The following is an 18,977-nucleotide window of genomic DNA, read 5'->3' as shown; positions in this document are numbered from 1 at the left end:
AACCCAGAAAACTAAAAAAAAAATCAGACCAACTCACACATGTCTTGTCTTTTCAGCAAAACCCAAAATCACCTACGTAGAGAACCAGACCGCCATGGAGCTGGAAGAACAAGTCACTCTGACCTGCGAAGCCTCGGGAGACCCCATTCCCACCATCACCTGGAGGACCTCTACCCGGAACATCAGCAGTGAAGAAAAGGTATGATGTCACTAAGAGTTCAGGGTCATGGGGTGCAGGCTCAAGGCAGGCCATGTCTGCCCAGGCCCCGTTCTCTTCGGGATGTGGGAAGATGGGATGCGGGCCCCGGAGGCCACGCCAGGTTCCATGGCCTCCATCCTCCAGCCTGCTGGCTGTGCAGGGGCAGGGCCACAGGTTCCTGCTTAGATCTGCCGGGCTGTGAGGTTTGTGGACATGGTCAAGTTAGGCGTTTTGGGGAGGAACCGGGGAGTGCTTTTCAAACCCAGGATTACGGAGCTCTGAGGAGCAAGGAGAAGCCAAGAGCTTGGGGGTCCAGCTCTCATCCTCTAAAGAGTCCTGACAGGAATGTGTCCTGGAAACAGCAGGGATCGGGTTGAGCCCTATGAATTCTCCTCGTGTTTCATAGCCTCACGCTGTACATGCACTTACTCACAAAAGCTTGGTTGCCTTTGTGTCTGCCTGTATTTCCGGTCACATTTGGATACCATTTTGTTCTGAAGGCAAAAATAATTAGCAGTTTCTTCATGATGATGATCCCACCGGGTTCTCCGCTACATTCTAAGCGCTCAGCTTCAGCTCTCAGTAGCACATGGTAGCAGGCTTCCTGGTAGTTTGGAATGACTGGCGAGATTCAGCTTTAAAGCATATAGATTTATAGGCCACCAGGAAGCTGTCGTCATCATTGACAGTATGTACGGACTGAGGGATCCCCACATCAAGCAGCCCTTTGCTCCTGAATGGGCCAAAAGCAGGAGGAAGAAGAGGCTTCGTTTTATTAAACCCTTTTACTGTACTTCTCCAATCTCATCTCGTATGCCCTGTGGCATAGGGCTTCATTTCAGTTGGCCAGAACTTTGTCACCTGGTCAGGAGTAATGGCCTTAGCCTTAAAGAACATTTATAATGGATTGCTTATTGACCACAATGTCACAGTTGATAGATCTTCACTCTTCTCCCTGCCTAAAGGAAATCCCTGCAGAGGGTAAACTCGAAGGCAAAAAGACACAGGGTAACAGAGCAGATCCACATTTGGGATTTGAACTTTGGCAGATCTGGTTTCTGCCCCATGAATAAAAGACAGAATGAAATCAAAAGGAACAGAAAGTGCTGTTCCAAAAAGCCCATTACTTTTTGCAAGTTTTAACTCCACAGCTGAATTCGACTTAACAAAAGCTCAAGGAACTGCTAAGTATTTTTGAAACTCGCATATGCTGTTCGATATTGTGGAAACCAACTGGATTAAGAAATGTGGTGTTTACTTGGATACTTTCTTTATCAATATTGGAATTAAACCCTAAGCTCAGATTTCAGCTCCCATCGTGTGTGTTACGTGGATTGAATGTACATTACAGGGCTTAAACCACAGGGCTGCGGCTCGGCACATATTTCTACATCAGGCTTGTGATTTGTCCAGAACGACCCAGTGTATATCGCTGACCTACAGGGAAGGACAGAAATAATATCTTCCCAGATAAATGATGCTTTTAAATTCGATGTCTTTTCTAGGAATAGCTTCACAGCTAAGCTAGGCCGGAAGGGTTATTCAAATTTGTGTCTACCCTAAGTTCTTTCATAGGTGGGCACTTCTGGCCTGTATCTGTGAGGTCATTTTTACAGAATGAGAACAAAAAAACCAGGCACCAGTCCACACTCATACTTACTAAGTATTGAGACAAAAGGCATCCAGCAGACACCATCTCCGACCAAGGAGGGTTGCGTAATTCAGCTATTAGTGTAGATCATTTGCCTCGATCTGGGATAATTATCTGAGCCCAGCCACACAGGTCGTATTGTGGTTTCTTTTACTACGGACTCCCTTCAAGTTTACTCAGAGCAACATTACTGGAACATGCGTGAATCCATGTTAGAACAAGTCCTCCCGACCAGCCAGTGCCAAGACACCGTATTAACATATCGGCCGAATGAAACACTCTGTAGAAAAGTTGCCATTTCTGTTAGTTATATAACGCCAGAGAGGCTTGATGTCCATCTTATACCATGCAGAGCTCGTACTTGAGAGAACAAAGATGGCCGGCTCATGCCAGCTGGACTCTGGGTGATCAATTTCACTTTCATCTGGCAGCAGCCCCTCGTGTTCTCCCCCATCTGAAGGTGCATCGTATAGGATCAGGGATCGAGATGATCAGAGGCACAGTGTTGTAGTAGTGAAAGAAAACAGTGCCCTTTTTAAAGTCAGGATGGTACATGAAGCAGATAAAAACAGACGATTGTATCTACCTGTTAAGGTCAGGAAGGCTCCTGAGAATTAGACCACACACAATGCTGGGATCCTAAAGGTCGGGAAGGAGGGTCCCGTTTGAGTTGTCCAGTCTCAGCCGCAATCACTTTGTAGCTTATCTGCCCAAAAGGCTCGTGGTCCCTCCCTGAAGGGTGATGGTGTCTGTCCTCTCCAGGCAGCTGGCCAGTGCTGATGATCCGGAAGGTCTCCTTCCTGGCCCCGCCCGCTGCTCAGTCTTCCCACCTCTGCCCCTCAGTCCTCTGGGTGAGAACTCTTGGATTTTCCACTAGCTTCCACTTTCCGTCCCTTAGACACACTCACTGGTCTTCCCCGTTTCCCATGCCGTGGGTTCAACCTCTTGTGCTTCCTGGTGGTCCCGTCCCAGAGAGCTTCAGTCCCTGGGCGCGCCCCTGATGTTTTGTGGAGCCGGTGTAGCTAATGCGGATTTCCGTGCAGTGACCTGCTCCCTTGTTCTGGACACTTCCCTGTACTGGGCCCCGTCAGGCCGCTGAAGGTGTTAGCGCCGCCGCCATTTCCTCATTCTCCCGCCTCATCTTGAGCTTGTGGTCAACTAAAACGCTCAGCTCGTTTTTATACGGACGGCACTGAGGCCACATACCCCCTTGTCCTATTCTTACGCAATTGATTGCTTCACCCAAAATGCAGAATTTTATATTTCTGCTAAAAATTGTTTTGTTTGTTGCAGCCCGACGTTCCTCTGTGGGGTCACTATGGCAGTTGGGGAAGGCTCTCCCTTCCTGGGACGGTGCTACCGGTCGCCTTCCCTCTCAACGCCAGCGCCACCTATAATCATTTGGTGACCTCAGTGCCGCTACACAAACTCGCTCTGGCTTCAGAAACATTTCAGTCCATCTTCCTGGCTTTCCTCAGAGCTGTCCTCAGAGGTCTGTAGGTCTCGGCACTTCAAGCCATGTGCACCCCCCCACTCCCCCCCCCCAGTTTTGTTTATGTGTTTTTATTTTTTTTTAAAGATTTTATTTACCTATTCGACAGAGAGATCACAAGTAGGCAGAGAGGCAGGCAGAGAGAGAGGAGGAAGCAGGCTCCCTGCCGAGCAGAAAGCCTGATGCCGGGCTCCATCCCAGGACCCTGAGATTATGACCCAAGTCTAAGGCAGGGCTTCAACCCACTGAGCCACCCAGGCGCCCCTGTTTCTGTGTTTTTAAATTAATGAGGTCTCAGAGTGGTGACCCCCACTTCACAAGGCCCAAAGGCAGGCAGCTCAGTACCTTCCCCAGGCAGCCATTGCCCAGCATCAGTATCAGCCGTTGCCTCCAGTCTCGCATGAACACTTCCATGAAACATCTTTGTCCAAGCCGCTGATAAAAATGTCAGTGGTACAAGGTCAAGTGCAGAGCCCTTAGAATGCTCTCATGACTTCCCTCTGGGTCACTGGCCCGGATGGAGCCCCTGCCGCCACGGTGCTCCTTGTGATTGTGACAACATTTGTGGAAGGCTCAATGATTTCTTCAATAAAGTTGGTTACAGTATAAGCTCATTAGAACAGCTCGGTCTTCTGCTTCATTGCTTACTTAAGTCTAGTATTTGTCTAGACTTAACTAAGTCTAGGTAGGGGTGCTCCCTTCTTAAGAGGAGAGAAAAGGCTCCCAACCATAGGCACAGAGTTAGTAACTTTCTAATGGATCCTAGTATTCCTCTTCATTAAAAAAAAGGGATGGGGGTGGAAAGCAAGCAAAAGCCTGTCCCTGAGCCTGATCACCACACCCTACCTGCTCTTGTGTCTAGGTGGAGCCCGGCTGCTCCTTGGAGACTGCGGGAGGTCAGTCTGCTAAGCTTCAGTTATAATTGGGCTGGTTTTGCTCACCAGCCGATAAGAGCTAAGCTAAATTTGGGTCATGAAGACCATTAGGGTAGATCATCTGTCTGAAAGTTAATCCATTCCTTAGTCTCTATTATGTTGGCCAAAAAGAAGACAAACCATCTATGAACATCCTAACGGGGATCGGTTTGATCCATGTGTCTGGAGGTCCTTGTGATAACGCAGAGGCAAAGAAAGGCTGCCCACTCCCATCCTCTCATCGCTCATCCTACCTAGACTCATTTTGAACATTGCCAGGTATGTGAGTGAGTGGGGCTAAGTTCCAGGTGCCATTTACATACTGAGCGAGACCTTTGGAGCCTGATTTGCACGATCTGTCGCTAGCAGAACACTTTTGTTGTGTGCTTATTTGAACATGACTTTGAAATGACTGGTAAAGAAATTCATATGAAACCTTAATATTTAAGGAAAAGAAGAGGGGCAGAGAGTTGAGGTCAGAAGAGATAGACAAAAAATGGAATTTCATGAGACTTGAGTCCTTAGCTGGTGGAGTATCCCACAAATGCCACAAATAAGAGAGAGCTTTGAAATTCTGGATTCACTGGAAACTGGATCTTTCTGTCACCGGGAGGAATTCCTCTTCCGTACAGCCTAGGTGCCCACGTATAAACACTGGAAAGGGTGCCTGTATTGAGCAGTTAGAGTCTGGCATATTCTGCCTGTGGGCACAGGTAGAGGACACTTGAGGACAAGGGTAGGGGCTTCTTCTAGTTTATTTACACATTTCTGCAGACTCGTGCGTGAGATAATCGAATGTGCATATGAAAAGAATGTGGAACTTAAAATTTCTGGAGCATGACCAGTCCTACCCTAATGTGTTTCTGTGTGTTCGTATCAGATCGTCTTCAAGTGAGCCACACCCCATTTCCAAGTTGTTAGGGCCAAGGTATAGCCCGCCATTCCCTGAGGCACCCAGGCCAGAGGTCAGGCGACCGGAAGCGTCTTGCTCCTAGCAACTCCTTATTCTGAAAGCCACAAAACCACAGTGATCTGGGAGAGATACAAGAAGACTCAGACTTGAAAAACAAATAACTCCATGCGATATAGCCCTTAAAAAAGATCTTGATTCCCACAGCCCTGGCATGTGACAGACAAGCTGCTCAGTGATGTGAACTTGGCAACCACGTTTGACATGTTGGCCCACTGTCCCTTTGTTCTCTGCATGTCCGTTGCTCTGTTCTCACTATTTTCTTCATGTCAACATCATGTGACATCATCCAACATTTCCCTCCTCGCTCCTCCCAAAAGCTCTTTGCATTTCGTGGACTCTTACTAAATGTTGGCTAACTCATTTGCATTTCCTGGACTGCATTGCTGTGTCTCTGGCCTCTGTTCTTTCCTTTCTCTATCTGAACATCAGGGACAACCAGGCACTTGTGCCGTCTAATAAAAAGAACAATGCAGATATGATGTTTTTCAATCCTGGTATCAAAACAGACACGCCGTCAGCATCGTAGATTCCCAAGTGCTGGATAAGTAAAATATCTGAATGTGGGCAGGAAAATACGCAAGCCTCTGTGCTTCTGAGTTGACTCATGAATGCCATGTTGGACGGCGGTGGTGCACACCCGAGCCCGCATGCCATCTGGGCGTACCTCTGGAGCCGGCCACAACAGAGTTTGCTGGCCTGAAAGTTTCCTGCCCCACAACTTTAATGACTTCATGCTCACCATTCCTGATGTACCTCTCTGCTCCTTTGTTAGTTCCTTTTTTTTTTTTAAAGATACAAACTTGATTTTTAGTAGGATGCATGCAACAAGTTAGAAAAAATGCACGAGCACAAAATGGCATTCGTAGTTTTGCGATCGACTGTCTAACAGAATCCAAAGGAGGAAACCTACCCTCTACATTTATCTGTAGATTATGTGGTTCGTCTTAGTGGTGTCCTCAAATATGACAAGAAATGCTCAAGACGTTTTAAAACGGGAGCAGTCGAACCCGTCTGCTGGTGTCCATGTGTAATGCCTACCAAAGATTAGGAAAGGCTTCTCCTTTGAATGATACATCATAATGTGTGGAAGGGGGGGGAAGCGGAATATGAACTGCCTAACTTAAAGTGGGTGATAAACACACCATTGAAAGTGGGCCTTGGACAAAGTTCTGAGTTAAAAGCAGCTGCATGTGCACGGAACACAGTGTTATACATCAATGTTCTGAAGCAACATGTTGTAAAATTTTACTGCTTTCTTGTTGTGTTTTATATCTTGTTCTCTCCAGGCTTCGTGGACTCGACCAGAGAAGCAAGAGGTATAGCTTACCTGACCACTAGCCAGTCTTTAGTTTTCGAAAGCGTTCTAGCTTAACTCACCATTCCAGTTCAATAACCAGACATGCTAAACTAATTAGTCCTAGAGTTAGATTAAAGAATAGGTCGATAGCGGTAGACGTTACTTAGCAATAGTGGCGTTCTAGGGTGAGCAAGCAAGCTGTGTTGGGAGTGGATGAACAAAATCCTTATTACTTCTTAAAAATTGGATCTTATTCTCTTGCTGGTGCTGGTAAAAATCACATCCAGGTAATTATACTTACAGAAATAAATCGCTCCAATTCCCAGGCCAGGCGTTTTTTGGAATGACAATTTTTTTTTTTTTTTTAACTCTCACCTGGTTGATGGGGCTTTGGGTCATAAAGTCACGGAGTTAGTGGTCTAAAAACCCACTCAACCCTTCCCAGCTCAACTCATCTTGTTGCTCGCTTATTTTATAATGGTTGGTCTCTGTAAATGATCGCATCACATCCCATTTCGTGTCAAAGCAATGCACACGACATCTCTCCTTGGTTTGCCCAAACTGCTAAACACACGTACGTCACTTTCACAGGAGCATTAAATTTATGAGATGAGCATGATTTGGCACAAGCGGTTGTATGTTTTTTAGAAGTCCATAGCATTTAGCCCTTGAGAGTTCTCTGACTACTTGCTTTAGCTCGGGAAATGTGGGATTTTGTTTGAAAACTGAAGCTAAATATTAATCTTAAGATTTTAATGTTAGCCACACAAGACCCTAATTACAATCATGCCTATCGTTGTTTTCACTGATTGGTGTGATTAAGTGACAGAGAGTGAAATAAGAACCAGTATGCTTTCGATGGGGTTCAAGGTTCCAGCCCACAAGTATTTCTTAAAAAACTAGCTTTTGTCTCTTCTCCAGAGGAAATTTTGATCTTGTAATAGTATAAATGTAGACTATGGGAATCCTATACACTATATTCTAATCAGGTAACCCGATCCTCTTGGTCTTCCAGAAATGATAATTATTCGGAACACATAACTCTTGTGTTCAGGTCGTGGCTATAAATATTTAATGCTGTTTAATATTGAAGAGTTGACTGCCTGTCCCCGGGCACTGATCCTAGTTTCTGCACGTGAACACACGGTCGTGATCAAACCCAGCGTCTGATAAGCTCTCTTCGTATCCTACCTTCTTCCTCGTCACGGGGACCGTAGTCAAGTGTGCACCTTGCTGAAATCGCTCCGTGCTGTCCCAGCCTGGTGTTGTATTGCCCCAAAGTCATGGACCCACTGGGATTGGGGAAGGGAGAGAAGAAGGGTTCATTATCACCTGCTTCTGAGCAGCTACAGATGTCATTCTGCTTGGCCTTCCGCATCTTCCCCCTCATTCTGATGTGGGACTCTTCCTGGCTGGAAGGGGAGGGGAGATTCATCAGGGAGCATTAGGGGAGGGTAAGAGAATTGTAAGTGGAAGTAATGGGTTTACTCCCAGGAAAGCAGACAATTCACTTCCGTTCTCCAGAAGTATCCTTATCTTGAGTATCTCACTCTGGATGTAATTGACTTTCAAGTGAGCGAGGCCCCTGGGGCTCAGAAGTTCCATTCCTTCCTATTTGTCTCACTCAGAGACAAAGACCATTAAGTCCAGATGAGTTCCAGAGAAGGCTTGGGCTATGGCCAGTTTTGTTCTGTAAGCTCGGAAAATTAGCGCTTTCACCTGGAAGAAGGAATGCAAAAAATGTTTTGATGAGAAGGTAATTGTAATTGCCCTGCATTGCTATTTTTGCAAAACAGGGTCTTCTGGTCCCAGCTGTCCTTCCATTCTTGCCCAGAGATCCTCCTCTGCAAGGCTGAACTGTCAGTAGGACCCCTACCTGGATGGCTCATAGCTGGCACTCCTTGCCTTTGTCCTGGTGCCACAGGAAAACGTTTCAGAGGGAGGCAGTCTAATCGCACTGGAAGTTTGTGCGCTTCCCCTTGGAGCGCGAACTGGGCATTTGACAAATTCCCATCCCTGATCCTTTCGTGAGCCACTGCGAAACAAGAATTCTGTTAGAGGACTGTCTTCTGGCCTCTTGACACCATGAAATGAGAAAATTTTCCACACAGAGATATTTAGACCACCTAGAAGGGGAGCAAATCATGGCTGTCAATGAAACCACTTACCAAACTTCTCTTAACCACTTTCTAGAATATTCTGAGTAGACTGGTCATGCCCTGCTTTGTTGTTACTGTCCTCCTCTTCCATACATGACTCTCTTTGCATCTTTTGCTGCAATATTGCTTCCATTGTGGAAATGTTCTCTTGACTTCCCAATGATCTGGTCAGTTTTCCATGTTTGTGGGTGATGAGTCCAGGACAAGCTTGTCTGTATGACACACGATCATAGTTCAGCCGCTGGCCGGTGTCACAGTCGGCTGAACCCGTGTTCTCACTGAGATAACCAGAAGGGCAGGGGCTAGATCTCAAGCCTTTTCTGCCTTTATCCCATTGTGTCTGGGGCAGAAAGGAGTGGCAAACAGGTCAGGTCAGCCCCCTAGAGGTGTTTGCAAGGATGCCATCGATGCCACTCGCTTAGACTGTTGGGTTCATTTTTGGATGGCTCATGGAAGTGTCACTGGGGTGTATTGGGACAACCTCGTCAGCCCACAATAAAGGGGGTCTCAGGATCCAGATACCCTGTGATGTCTCATGGCTTTCTAGTCAAGTGCTCCACACCTGTCTGTGGTCACCTCTCACTCAAGTGTAGCATCTCCTCAGCCAGTCAGCCTTGCAGACCTACGGGTCAGATGGGGTGAGAGCCTGGGCTTTGGGCGCTCCTCTGAGAGCAGAATGGCCCGTAGGCAGCGGTGATTTTGCTCGGCCATCTGCCTCCTGCCCGCACTGCTGTTCCAGCTTCCAGATACCTACCTCAGTGGGGCTTAAATGCCTGGGATGGATTAATTCCATTAGCCATGGTCAGAGGGACTTCTTGGGTCCCTTAGGTCTGCGGAGACTGCCCCACAAGGCCCATGGAACTTTGTTTTTGAGCTGCCCAAACCGGCTGTGTGTGACATTGCAATTCTGGGTTTCAGGCTTCCCAACCAGCACGTCAGAAGAACCTGAAGGAAACAGGTGTTCTTTCATTCTTTAAAGGCCCAACCCCATGGGACGACAGATGCTGTATGGAGAGCGCTCCCTTGGCCCTCTCCACAGAATATCATATGCTAGAGATAAGAGCGTGGCCCAGCCTACGAGGAGCGAGACTCCTTCTTCAGATTACCAACTTTCTTGAGGATCTGACCTTGGGCAACATGCCCAGACTTTTCCTAGGCTGGCAACCATTTCACTTCGAGCATCAAGGCAGGAGCCCCTTGGACATATTCCAGGACCCACTGCCTATAGGGATCACAGGCTTATTCCTCTTTGGACCAATCACGGGAATTCCAGAGACTCGGGAAGCCAATTACGTTAGCAAGGGCTGGAATGCAGAATCTGGTGGTGCCACTGTCCCTGGAGAGGGGACCCAGGGACCCTCACCTCCAGCTCAACAGCTCCTCACCACTGAGCTGTTGGACTTCCTCTTGAATGAAATTATTTCACTTTTAAGCCTTCAGGAAGGCGAGGCATCTGCAGAAATACAGGTTTCTTATGTAAGTGCCTGCACTTGGCACACTCAGATTTCCCGTTACGCATGCGCGTGCCATGGAGCGGCCAGATGGCCGACGCCTGGAAGGAAAGCACAGGGCGCAGGTTTCCCAGAGTCTCAGGACGCAAAGCTGTTGCTGCTGGACTATCCACTGGCCAGGGCTTTTGCTTCCATCTTAGACGTGCCAAGCAAAGTCGTCTTGGGGGACCTTGCTTGTCCTTGCCCCGAACCGATCTTGGCACGGAGTCTAGGCTGCTTCCCATGAACTGGGTCCCATTTTCTGTTTTGGATGCGCTCAAGTTCCCGTGGTGCTCTCCAGAGCCTCCCACACTAGCTGGGACCGTAAGTAAGAGACATGGGCACAGCTTGGGGAGAGAAGGTGAGGCTGGTCCCAGACAAGAGATGGCCCGGTCTCCTCCCCCCGCACCGCCGTGGGCTCTCACGCGCTCTCTTCCCTCCCGGCAGACTCTGGACGGGCACTTGGTGGTGCACAGCCACGCCCGCGTGTCGTCCCTGACCCTGAAGAGCATCCAGTACACAGACGCGGGAGAATACGTCTGCACCGCCAGCAACACCATCGGCCAGGACTCCCAGTCCATGTACCTGGAAGTGCAGTGTGAGCCGCAGCTGTGGAAGGACGAGGGGAGGGGACTGTGCGGGGTCGGGCTGAAAGGGGACAATGGCAGCCAGGACCCGAGCTGCATCCCCCCTGGCTCTGCTCACGCTCCCGGTGGCAGTTGCCTGAGCCATTCCAGAACTCTGTCCCCAAGTCATCCCCTGACACTGTCCCAGGCTCACGAGCCCTTCTGTCCTCCCACACGGCTCACAGGACCGCTGAACCGGCCTGACCTTCACTACATCCCAGCGCTGGCTCTGTTTGGGGTGCATCCGCCCTCCAAGGGCTGGGAGACGGGACGTGCGGGGCTCCTGCGTAGTCGTGGTCTTCCTGACCGGCATTGTGGTTCCTTGCAGATGCCCCCAAGCTGCAGGGCCCCGTGGCCGTGTACACGTGGGAGGGGAACCAGGTGAACATCACATGCGAGGTGTTTGCCTACCCCGGTGCCACCATCTCGTGGTTTCGAGACGGTCAGCTGCTGCCGAGCTCCAACTACAGCAACATCAAGATCTACAGCACCCCTTCCGCCAGCTATCTGGAGGTGAGTCGGGGCGGGGGCAGGGGAGCGGGGAGAAGGCACCGCCCGACTCAGAATCGGCTCCTCTATGCAGCTTACATCTTCCCGCTTGCTTCTCTGGCATCCTGACCAGGGGAGCCATCGGCTACAGAAGAAATTGAGCCTCAGCCCTGCCCCTTTTCTCTCCCTGGGGCCGGGTCATGGCCCGGGAGGCCAAGGGTGCCTCTTCTCGCTGCCCACTTGGCAGTTCTCTCCGGTTTCAGCCTGGGCTGGAGCTAATGGTTCATGCTTTCCTGGTTCTTTTCTTTACAAATTCGTCCAATAAATAAAGATCTGAGTTGGTGGCCATTGCTTGGGACACGTAGAGCCCACGAGTTCCTTCTTTCCAAAGGTGACCCCAGACTCCGAAAACGATTTCGGGAATTACAACTGCACCGCAGTGAACCGCATCGGACAGGAGTCTTTGGAGTTCATCCTTGTCCAAGCAGGTGAGCCCCTCATGGCTGCACTACCCTTCCCCTTGCTGGCCTGGTCCATGCCCTTCGGTGACACCCCGAGAGTGAAAGAAGAGAGGGCCAGGGTGGCCAAAGACAGAGAGAGGGGGCGTCAGGAAGCAGGGAGCCATGGAGGCTCGAGGGTGTGGGCACAGGACCTGCGGGGAGAGGATCATATGGTGAGGTGGGCTGGGGGACGGGATCTGGGTGGTAAGATTCCCAAGAATGAGCAGAAATGAGGGACTTGCCTTGTGGCCAAGAGTTCTGTCCTGGACCTGGTGGGGCTCACCTGGGTCTCCGTCTGTGCCCTCCCCACAGACACCCCGTCTTCGCCGTCCATCGACCAGGTGGAGCCATACTCTAGCACAGCACAGGTGCAGTTTGATGAGCCCGAGGCCACTGGTGGGGTGCCCATCCTCAAATACAAGGCGGAGTGGAGAGCCGTGGGCGAGGAAGTGTGGCATTTCAAGTGGTACGATGCCAAAGAAGGTAAGCGGGGAGGAGTGGGCACTCCCTTGAGGAGGACGGGCTGCTCGGTGTTGGGCAGACACTCCCCCCAGGCCCTGCACCCTGACGGCCCACGGGGGTGGCATGGCACACCGCTGTCAGCTGCTGAGGGTGCCACAGGCCAAGCCCTGCCAGCCGGTCATCTCCCTGGGCTGCGGCCCCATCCCCGTCCTTCGAGAATTAGGGCACGCTCGCATGTCCTCTGGAATTGTTGGCCCTGGTACCCGAGGACCTGCTTCCTGGGACCATGCCAAGGTGGGTGAGGCCGTGTCAAGCACGTTCCGAGCAGAAGCCCTGCTTAGGTGCGGGGCACAACCAGAGGAGTCCGGCCACCCCTGCCCTGCACCTTTGGGGGTCCCACGCTGCGGGTTCTCTGCCATCACCGCCCGCCCCCCCCCCCCCATCCTGCCTGGTGGACTCAGGGACTGTCATATACTTACGGTGTTGACATGTACTTACGGTGTTGACCAAATGACGAACTGCCCGAGAGTAAAGTCTGCTCTTAAATCCATGCTGTGATATACTTCCAAACCTGAAGTTCAGAAGGTGAGGCTTGGATGCCTGCAGGTTGAAGATTCTGGGCCCAGACCATTTTGCCCCAAGGGCCGAGTATATAATTGTGCCTGACTCTCCGTTTGGGGCTTAACCAGGTCTGTGAAGCTTTGTTTCTGTAGAAAGTCCTAATCCTGGTCCTGTCTGTGCTGATGGAGCAGCCCCCTCCCAACCCGGTTTTACTGAGAATTTGTTTCACCAGGAAGCTTTCATCACTCTTTTCAGTTTGGGGAGAGGGGGCCTGGGAGGAATTTCTGTGAGTCAGGATTGGAGCCAGGAGAAGACAACCTCTTTACTTCCCTAACTTCCTCGGAAAACTCACACCAAAGTCATGGCGAGTTGATCCCATGTTACAGTCTGTCCAGCTGGCTTTTTTTTTTTAAATTTTGTCATGGCTACAGCTGGATGAAATATAAAATGTATATATTTTTAAATGCAAGTATAATGAACTTTCTAGTTTTATTTTTGTTGTAGCAAAATATGTAGAACACGAAATTGACCATTTTGGCCACTTTTCAGTACGCAGTTTCAGTACACAGTATACACGGCATTAAGTACATTCACATTATTGTGCAGCCGTTACCACCGTTCATCTCCAGAACTTTCTAGTGATCCTGCACGCAGCACCCATTCAACACTAACTCCCCGTCCCACCTCCCTCCTGCCCCGGCAACGGTCGTTCTACTTCCCATCTCCAGGTAACTGACTGTCCCCAGGACTTGTATGAGCGGAGTCATACCATCGTTGTCCTTTTGTGTCTGACTGATTTCACTTAGCTGACATCCTCGGGGTTCATCTACACTGTAGCCCGTGTCAGAGCTTCCTTCCTTGTTAAGGCTGACTGATTCTCCATGAGTCAACACCCCATTCTGGGTACCCACTCACCCCCACGGGTGGACAGGGCAGTCGTTTCCACCCTTCGGAAGTTGTGAGCAATGCTCCAGTGAACGTGGGCACCAGGTGTCGGTTCCAGGTCGTGTTTGCAAAGCTTTCGTGTGTCTCCCCAGACGAGCAGTTGCTGGATCACGTGGTGACAGCAGGTGTGAGTGTCCGAGGACCGCCGTACTGTATTCCACAGTAACTACGCCGATAGGCTTTCCCTCTTTAGTAATCCTTCTCTTCTCACAACAGCCAACATGGAAGGCATCGTCACCATCGTGGGCCTGAAGCCTGAGACCACGTATGCCGTGCGGCTGGCGGCCCTCAACGGCAAGGGTCTGGGTGAGATCAGCACAGCGTCCGAGTTCAAGACGCAGCCAGTCCGTAAGTACACGCAGCGCCCGGCCTCTTCCCCACACCCACCGTCTTCTTGGGGGGCGGAGGGGACCCCAAGCTGCCCCATCCTCTGTTCGGATGCAGCTGTTTGTGCTTCAGATGACTCTGCTCAGGGAGGGCTCGCCTCCTCGCCGCCTGGCCCTCAGCGACGGCTGGTCCCCAGCCCCTTTTATGCAGCCTTTCCCAAAGAGCTTGGTGGTGCTGTCCCAGTAGCTGGTCCCGCTTGTTAGCATCGCAGCCGGGCAGGAAATCACTGGCGCCTCCTGAAGGGGACCCGGCCAGGGGTGCGGCAGCGTGTTGTGGAGGGATCTGGCAGATTTTGCTTTTTGATGCAGGTCACAAAGGCCCTAAAGCACCCTGTGACTTGAAGGAAGAGGGAAAAGACGATGATGGTTGTGTAATTAGTCGTGGGATTTTTGATGCAGCAGAGAGATTACATCACAGAAAAGAGGAGACCACTGTGGGATGTGCGTGCAGTAGCGAGACCCCCCAGCAAGGCAAAAGGGGAAGAAGGGCTGAGGCCTCCGGGTCCTGCTCCCCCTTCCTCCCACCACGAGCCGTGTCAGGGTCTCCCTCCCTTTTGGCCTCTTGTGAGAGAAGCGCTTCTTCCTGATCCACTCGGGATGGCGTCTGCTTTCCTCCATCATTCCCCTCTTTCCTTACACCACGCCTGCCATGCTTTCCCTCTCGTCCCCCCGACTGCGCTGGGCCAGCCCTGCTCCGGGAACCCCCTCCGCAGACCCAGGCTGCTGCCCTGGGAGGACCGGGCACCCGTCCAGCGGGAGCAGGTGCGACAGACGCAGACTCCTTGAGTGGAGCAGAGCTCCCTGGGTCCTCTCTCATTCCCGGGCTTACCAGGCACGCAGGGCAGTCCCTCGCTTCCTTGTCTTCAAAGCCAGAGGCCTGCAAGGCAACCCCCCACCTCTTCCAGAAACAGAAGGCCCGCCTCGTCTTCCTCCCACAGGAATTGCTTCTTTCTGGATTTGACATAACTTGATGATTTGAATTCCAGCTCCGTGTGCTTCGCAGACTCTATTCATTTCTTTTCCATCTTTTTTTTCTCCCCTTTGGGTCTGTCTCTTGTCTTTTCTTTTCGTCTGTGTTCCATCCATGGGAAATGCAGACAGCCCTCTTCCACGTAAGTGCCTCATCTTACCTCCTTATCTGTTTCGATAGTGTTAACATCCGCTAGTTCTAGTTCTTAATTTAGTTTTGGTCCCTCTTTCGTCCCCTAGGCTGAAGTAGATGATGTCGTCCGGGCCCTAACCGCACTGACCTTAGTCTAGCTGTGCTCTCGTCAATGTCTGTAGGTTCTACTCCCAGAGGCTAACACGCGCCCTGTTCTAGAGCATGCGACTTTTGTGTCCTTTGAAGTTGTGTTTCTTTATTAATTTCTGTGTGTGACGATTACCCCGTGGCGATGGGGACGCACGCCCGGCCAAGCACAGTGGGAGTCTGCAGAGGGTCTCCGAGTCCCAGGCGACGGCACCCCCTCGCCTTCTGCCCGGACGCCGGAAACGTAACCACAGCCTCACCAGGGATTCAGAATCCCTTCCGGGAAAGAAACAGCTGGAAGGATTTTCCCATTTGCTTTTAGGAGCTGAGAGAATGGAGCTCAGAGCCCCTTCCCTTTTCTGCCTGTGGTGGCTGGAGGGCTCCGGGAGGCCCGAGCAGCAGCTACAGGTGTAGAGAATGGCGTGGGCTCTGGCTCTGGGTCGCAGGTGCGTCCTGCAGACAGCCGCTTGGCGCTTCAACCCGCACTTCCGGACGGTTCTGTTCTTCCCGCACTAGGTTCTGGCAACGTGCATGTCCCCGTTTGGGAAAGACTGACCAGCCACTCAGTAACCTCACCGTCGAGCATGAGCGTAGGGGGTTCTCCATGGGGAGGAATGTGTAAGCTGGAAATAGCAAGTACAAGGAGCAAGGGTTATAGGAGGCCAGCCCGCTGTTCCACGGGGCCCAAAAGGGTCTGACCTGTCCAGCAAGATGTCCCCAAGGGTCACTGCTGCCGAGCCCTGCCTCTCACTTCCTGGGCTGAGCTAATAGTGAAGGGGAGTGTTACCCAGAGAGACTCGGAAGGAAAGGTTTTCAGAAAACTGCACACTCTTCTCATAAAAATCTCCTAGCTCCTGAAAGGCACTCAGGGAAGCTTATCTTTTTAAAATTTATTCAGAAATATTGCAGCAACAGCAGAAACTAAGTAGCTCAGTGTAGGCGTTCTGAGATTTTGAGCGAGTGCAAAATCCATGATCTCAGCAGACTTGGTTCCTAAATGAACCGGTTCTGGAAGGAGTCAGGATTGGGGACTGGATTGGCGTCGTCAGGTCAAGACGGACAGCTGTCTGCTCTGGGCGGCAGCTCAGACCCTGACAGCACCTGCCTCCTGGATCCTTAACTGGAGCTTCGGTGTCCATGCTTCTGGATTTTATCAGTAAAGGAGCGGCGGCTTAGTTACATGGCGGAGAGCAAGGCCGAGCTGAGGCTTCCTTCGGCGTTTCTTATCAGCACCTGGGGGCCGAGTACTGAATCAGACTGAGTGGTCTTAGACTTCAAAGCCCATCAGTGGTTTTCACTCGTTGTCAGTTCAGCCCCTAGAAAGGTGAGAACTTCTTAAGCAGATGCTTTGTTTTAAAAGTCAATGTCTATAAAAAAGAGAAAGACCTCCAGACCCTGTTGTTACGTGTACCAAGATTCCAAGAATCCGTCTGGAAGGTGGAGCGGTCAGCTGCCCATTCCTAGCAGGCCATGAATGGCACAGGAGTATGCATCGCTAGTGGCATGCAAAGCCATTTCCTCGACCGTCTAATAAAGTTACGGCCTAAATAATCAAACTGCTAAGGAAGCAGAGTCATGGCAGAGCCTTACATTTGACTGCCTTTGTCAACAACTTGAGCGGGTTAAAAGCCAGCGCACACGTACTCATACGCTCATGAAAGTTGGTTGTGATGGTCTTTCTTATACCCTCATGACCTGCATAGAGGCGCTAAAGTGAGGGCCTAGCCCAGGGGCTGGCTAGCCTCCTCCTGAAGAAGGATACAGTGGGGAGATCGGCTCTTGCATTGGACACCGCCATGCCCACACTCACTGCTACTGGGAAGGGAGGGCACGTTTCAGGCGGGACTTCTTTGAGTTCTCAGTCGCCTTCTTCAGAAGGCACAAAGGTTGTCCGAAATTAGGTAAATAAAGTCAGCCATCCATTTAGCTGCATGCTTACACCGAGCCCAGGCTGGTATTGGTCTCGGACACTGGCTCGTCTCGCCCGCTGGCCTTGCTTTCCCTCCTATGATGTTGCGGTGCTGATGCATGCCTGATCCCGTGACATTGGAGTTGGGCCCTAAGGGCACCCTCACCCCAAGGGGGAGGAGGTACAGGCTCAAGCTGTCATACTGAACAGAGAGTCATCACTGCCAGGCCCCCCCGTTAGGAGGCAATAGGTGAGAGCTGGTACATTTTGCTTTAGCTTATCACTCGAAGTTCTTTGAGGTATGCGGGTAATGGGGTTGTTTTCTTTGTTCCTTAGTAGACTTACCCACATGCAGGGGCATGACCATGTCAAAGCAGGGGTGAGCGGGTGAAACTAGCCAAAGCCACAAATACCTCAAAGAGTCCGGCTTCTGAGCTGCCGGGTCGGAGAGCCGGGCTCACGTGTTTGAAGATTTCTTTGTGCACGGCTCGTAAGTGTGTGTGAAGGTCACGCGGGAGCAGTGACTCCAAACAAACAACTAGAATGCCAGCCTAGGAAAATGTCCTGTTTCGTGTATTTTTAGGCCGGATGTCTGCACGTTGTCTTGAAGCTTTTAGGTGGAAAGCTCTGAGACTCTGTTTGCCCTGGGAGGGGCCGCTTCCCTATCAGAGCCTCTGAGGCCCTAAAGACTGATGTGACCATCGGTTATGCATCCTTTCCTCCATGACCGAGCCATACACCTTCAGCATTTTGTTGTCCGAATGTCATCTCCTAATTTGCTTCTGAACCATGAAGCAAAATAGACAACTTCTTGCAGGGAATAAAGATCATGAAGGAGTTGTCTGCTTTTCAAAGAAGGCACCTTGAGATTTTTTTGTCTTCACATTTTGCCCCTAGATGGCATGTTGCAAGTATAAATTAAATGCGTTCTAATATATTGTGTTTAAAACACATAAATTTGCCAGAATAATATGGACAGTGATGCAAATGGTTCAAGCCCAAAAAAGTACAAGAGAAAGGAGCGAGAGAGAGATACGCTTTCCCCTGAATTAACCAGCCCATCAAGTCGCGACGAGCTCACAGTGAGTTCAGCGAGCACCTTGCCCCACGTGGTTCATCTGGAAGAGAGACGGAAGACCAAACTATGAGTGTGCCAAGACAATGGTGGAGATAACAGTGACGTTCTTCCAATCTTCATCTCGCTCTCAAAGGAGACTTTGTTTTGTCATTATTGATGGGACAACCTCTGAATATCTGCCAGTGAAAAACCCAAGATCTATTCAGTGTCCTGAATGCCTCAGATGCGCCATTTCTAACGGCCCTCCAAGCGGAAAGTTGGGTTAGCGTTACTTTATTTAGTCCCAGTCTCTTCAGCGATCCCTTCTTCTGAGAGAGTGAGACTAACACTCAGCATTATTTGCAGGGGTCTCCACGCTCACGGCTGCCCCCAGAGAATCACCTTCTGGGGTGATTGCCCAGCGGTCCTGACGTCACCCAGCAGTGAACGTCAAGTGGAACGGTCATTTGTGTTTCTTTAGGACCTTGAGCTTAGAGAGTGAGGCACACAGGCTTTGCTCAAAGTATGTGCCCAGAGTGCAGACACGTGCCTGTCGAGAAGCACATACAGAGATCAAACACATGAAGAGCCGAAGCCTCCTTTTTCCCATGTCTACCT

The 18,977-nt window shown here is 50.7% G+C and overlaps 1 protein-coding gene across 18 annotated transcripts in view; it reads left to right on the top strand.

The window, feature by feature from the left end:
• The window catches only part of NCAM1 (neural cell adhesion molecule 1), a 297,790-nt gene that overhangs the window by 243,957 nt on the left and 34,856 nt on the right, over nucleotides 1–18,977 (top strand). For 6 of the 18 annotated variants that reach the window (XM_046014762.1, XM_046014763.1, XM_046014768.1 and 3 more), the window contains exons 8-15: nucleotides 57–199; nucleotides 6,516–6,545; nucleotides 10,623–10,773; nucleotides 11,130–11,314; nucleotides 11,682–11,778; nucleotides 12,103–12,273; nucleotides 13,975–14,106; nucleotides 15,242–15,256. In XM_046014762.1, the coding sequence (XP_045870718.1) occupies nucleotides 57–199; nucleotides 6,516–6,545; nucleotides 10,623–10,773; nucleotides 11,130–11,314; nucleotides 11,682–11,778; nucleotides 12,103–12,273; nucleotides 13,975–14,106; nucleotides 15,242–15,256 (924 nt within the window). The remainder of the gene's footprint in view (nucleotides 1–56; nucleotides 200–6,515; nucleotides 6,546–10,622; nucleotides 10,774–11,129; nucleotides 11,315–11,681; nucleotides 11,779–12,102; nucleotides 12,274–13,974; nucleotides 14,107–15,241; nucleotides 15,257–18,977) is intronic. The other 12 variants (XM_046014764.1, XM_046014765.1, XM_046014771.1 and 9 more) reach the window with 3 other exon arrangements.

Source organism: Meles meles, chromosome 8 (assembly GCF_922984935.1).
Source record: "Meles meles chromosome 8, mMelMel3.1 paternal haplotype, whole genome shotgun sequence".
Classification (NCBI taxonomy): Eukaryota; Metazoa; Chordata; class Mammalia; order Carnivora; family Mustelidae; genus Meles; species Meles meles.
Note: the sequence above shows the minus strand (reverse complement) of the source record. Positions and strands in the feature narration are given on the sequence as shown.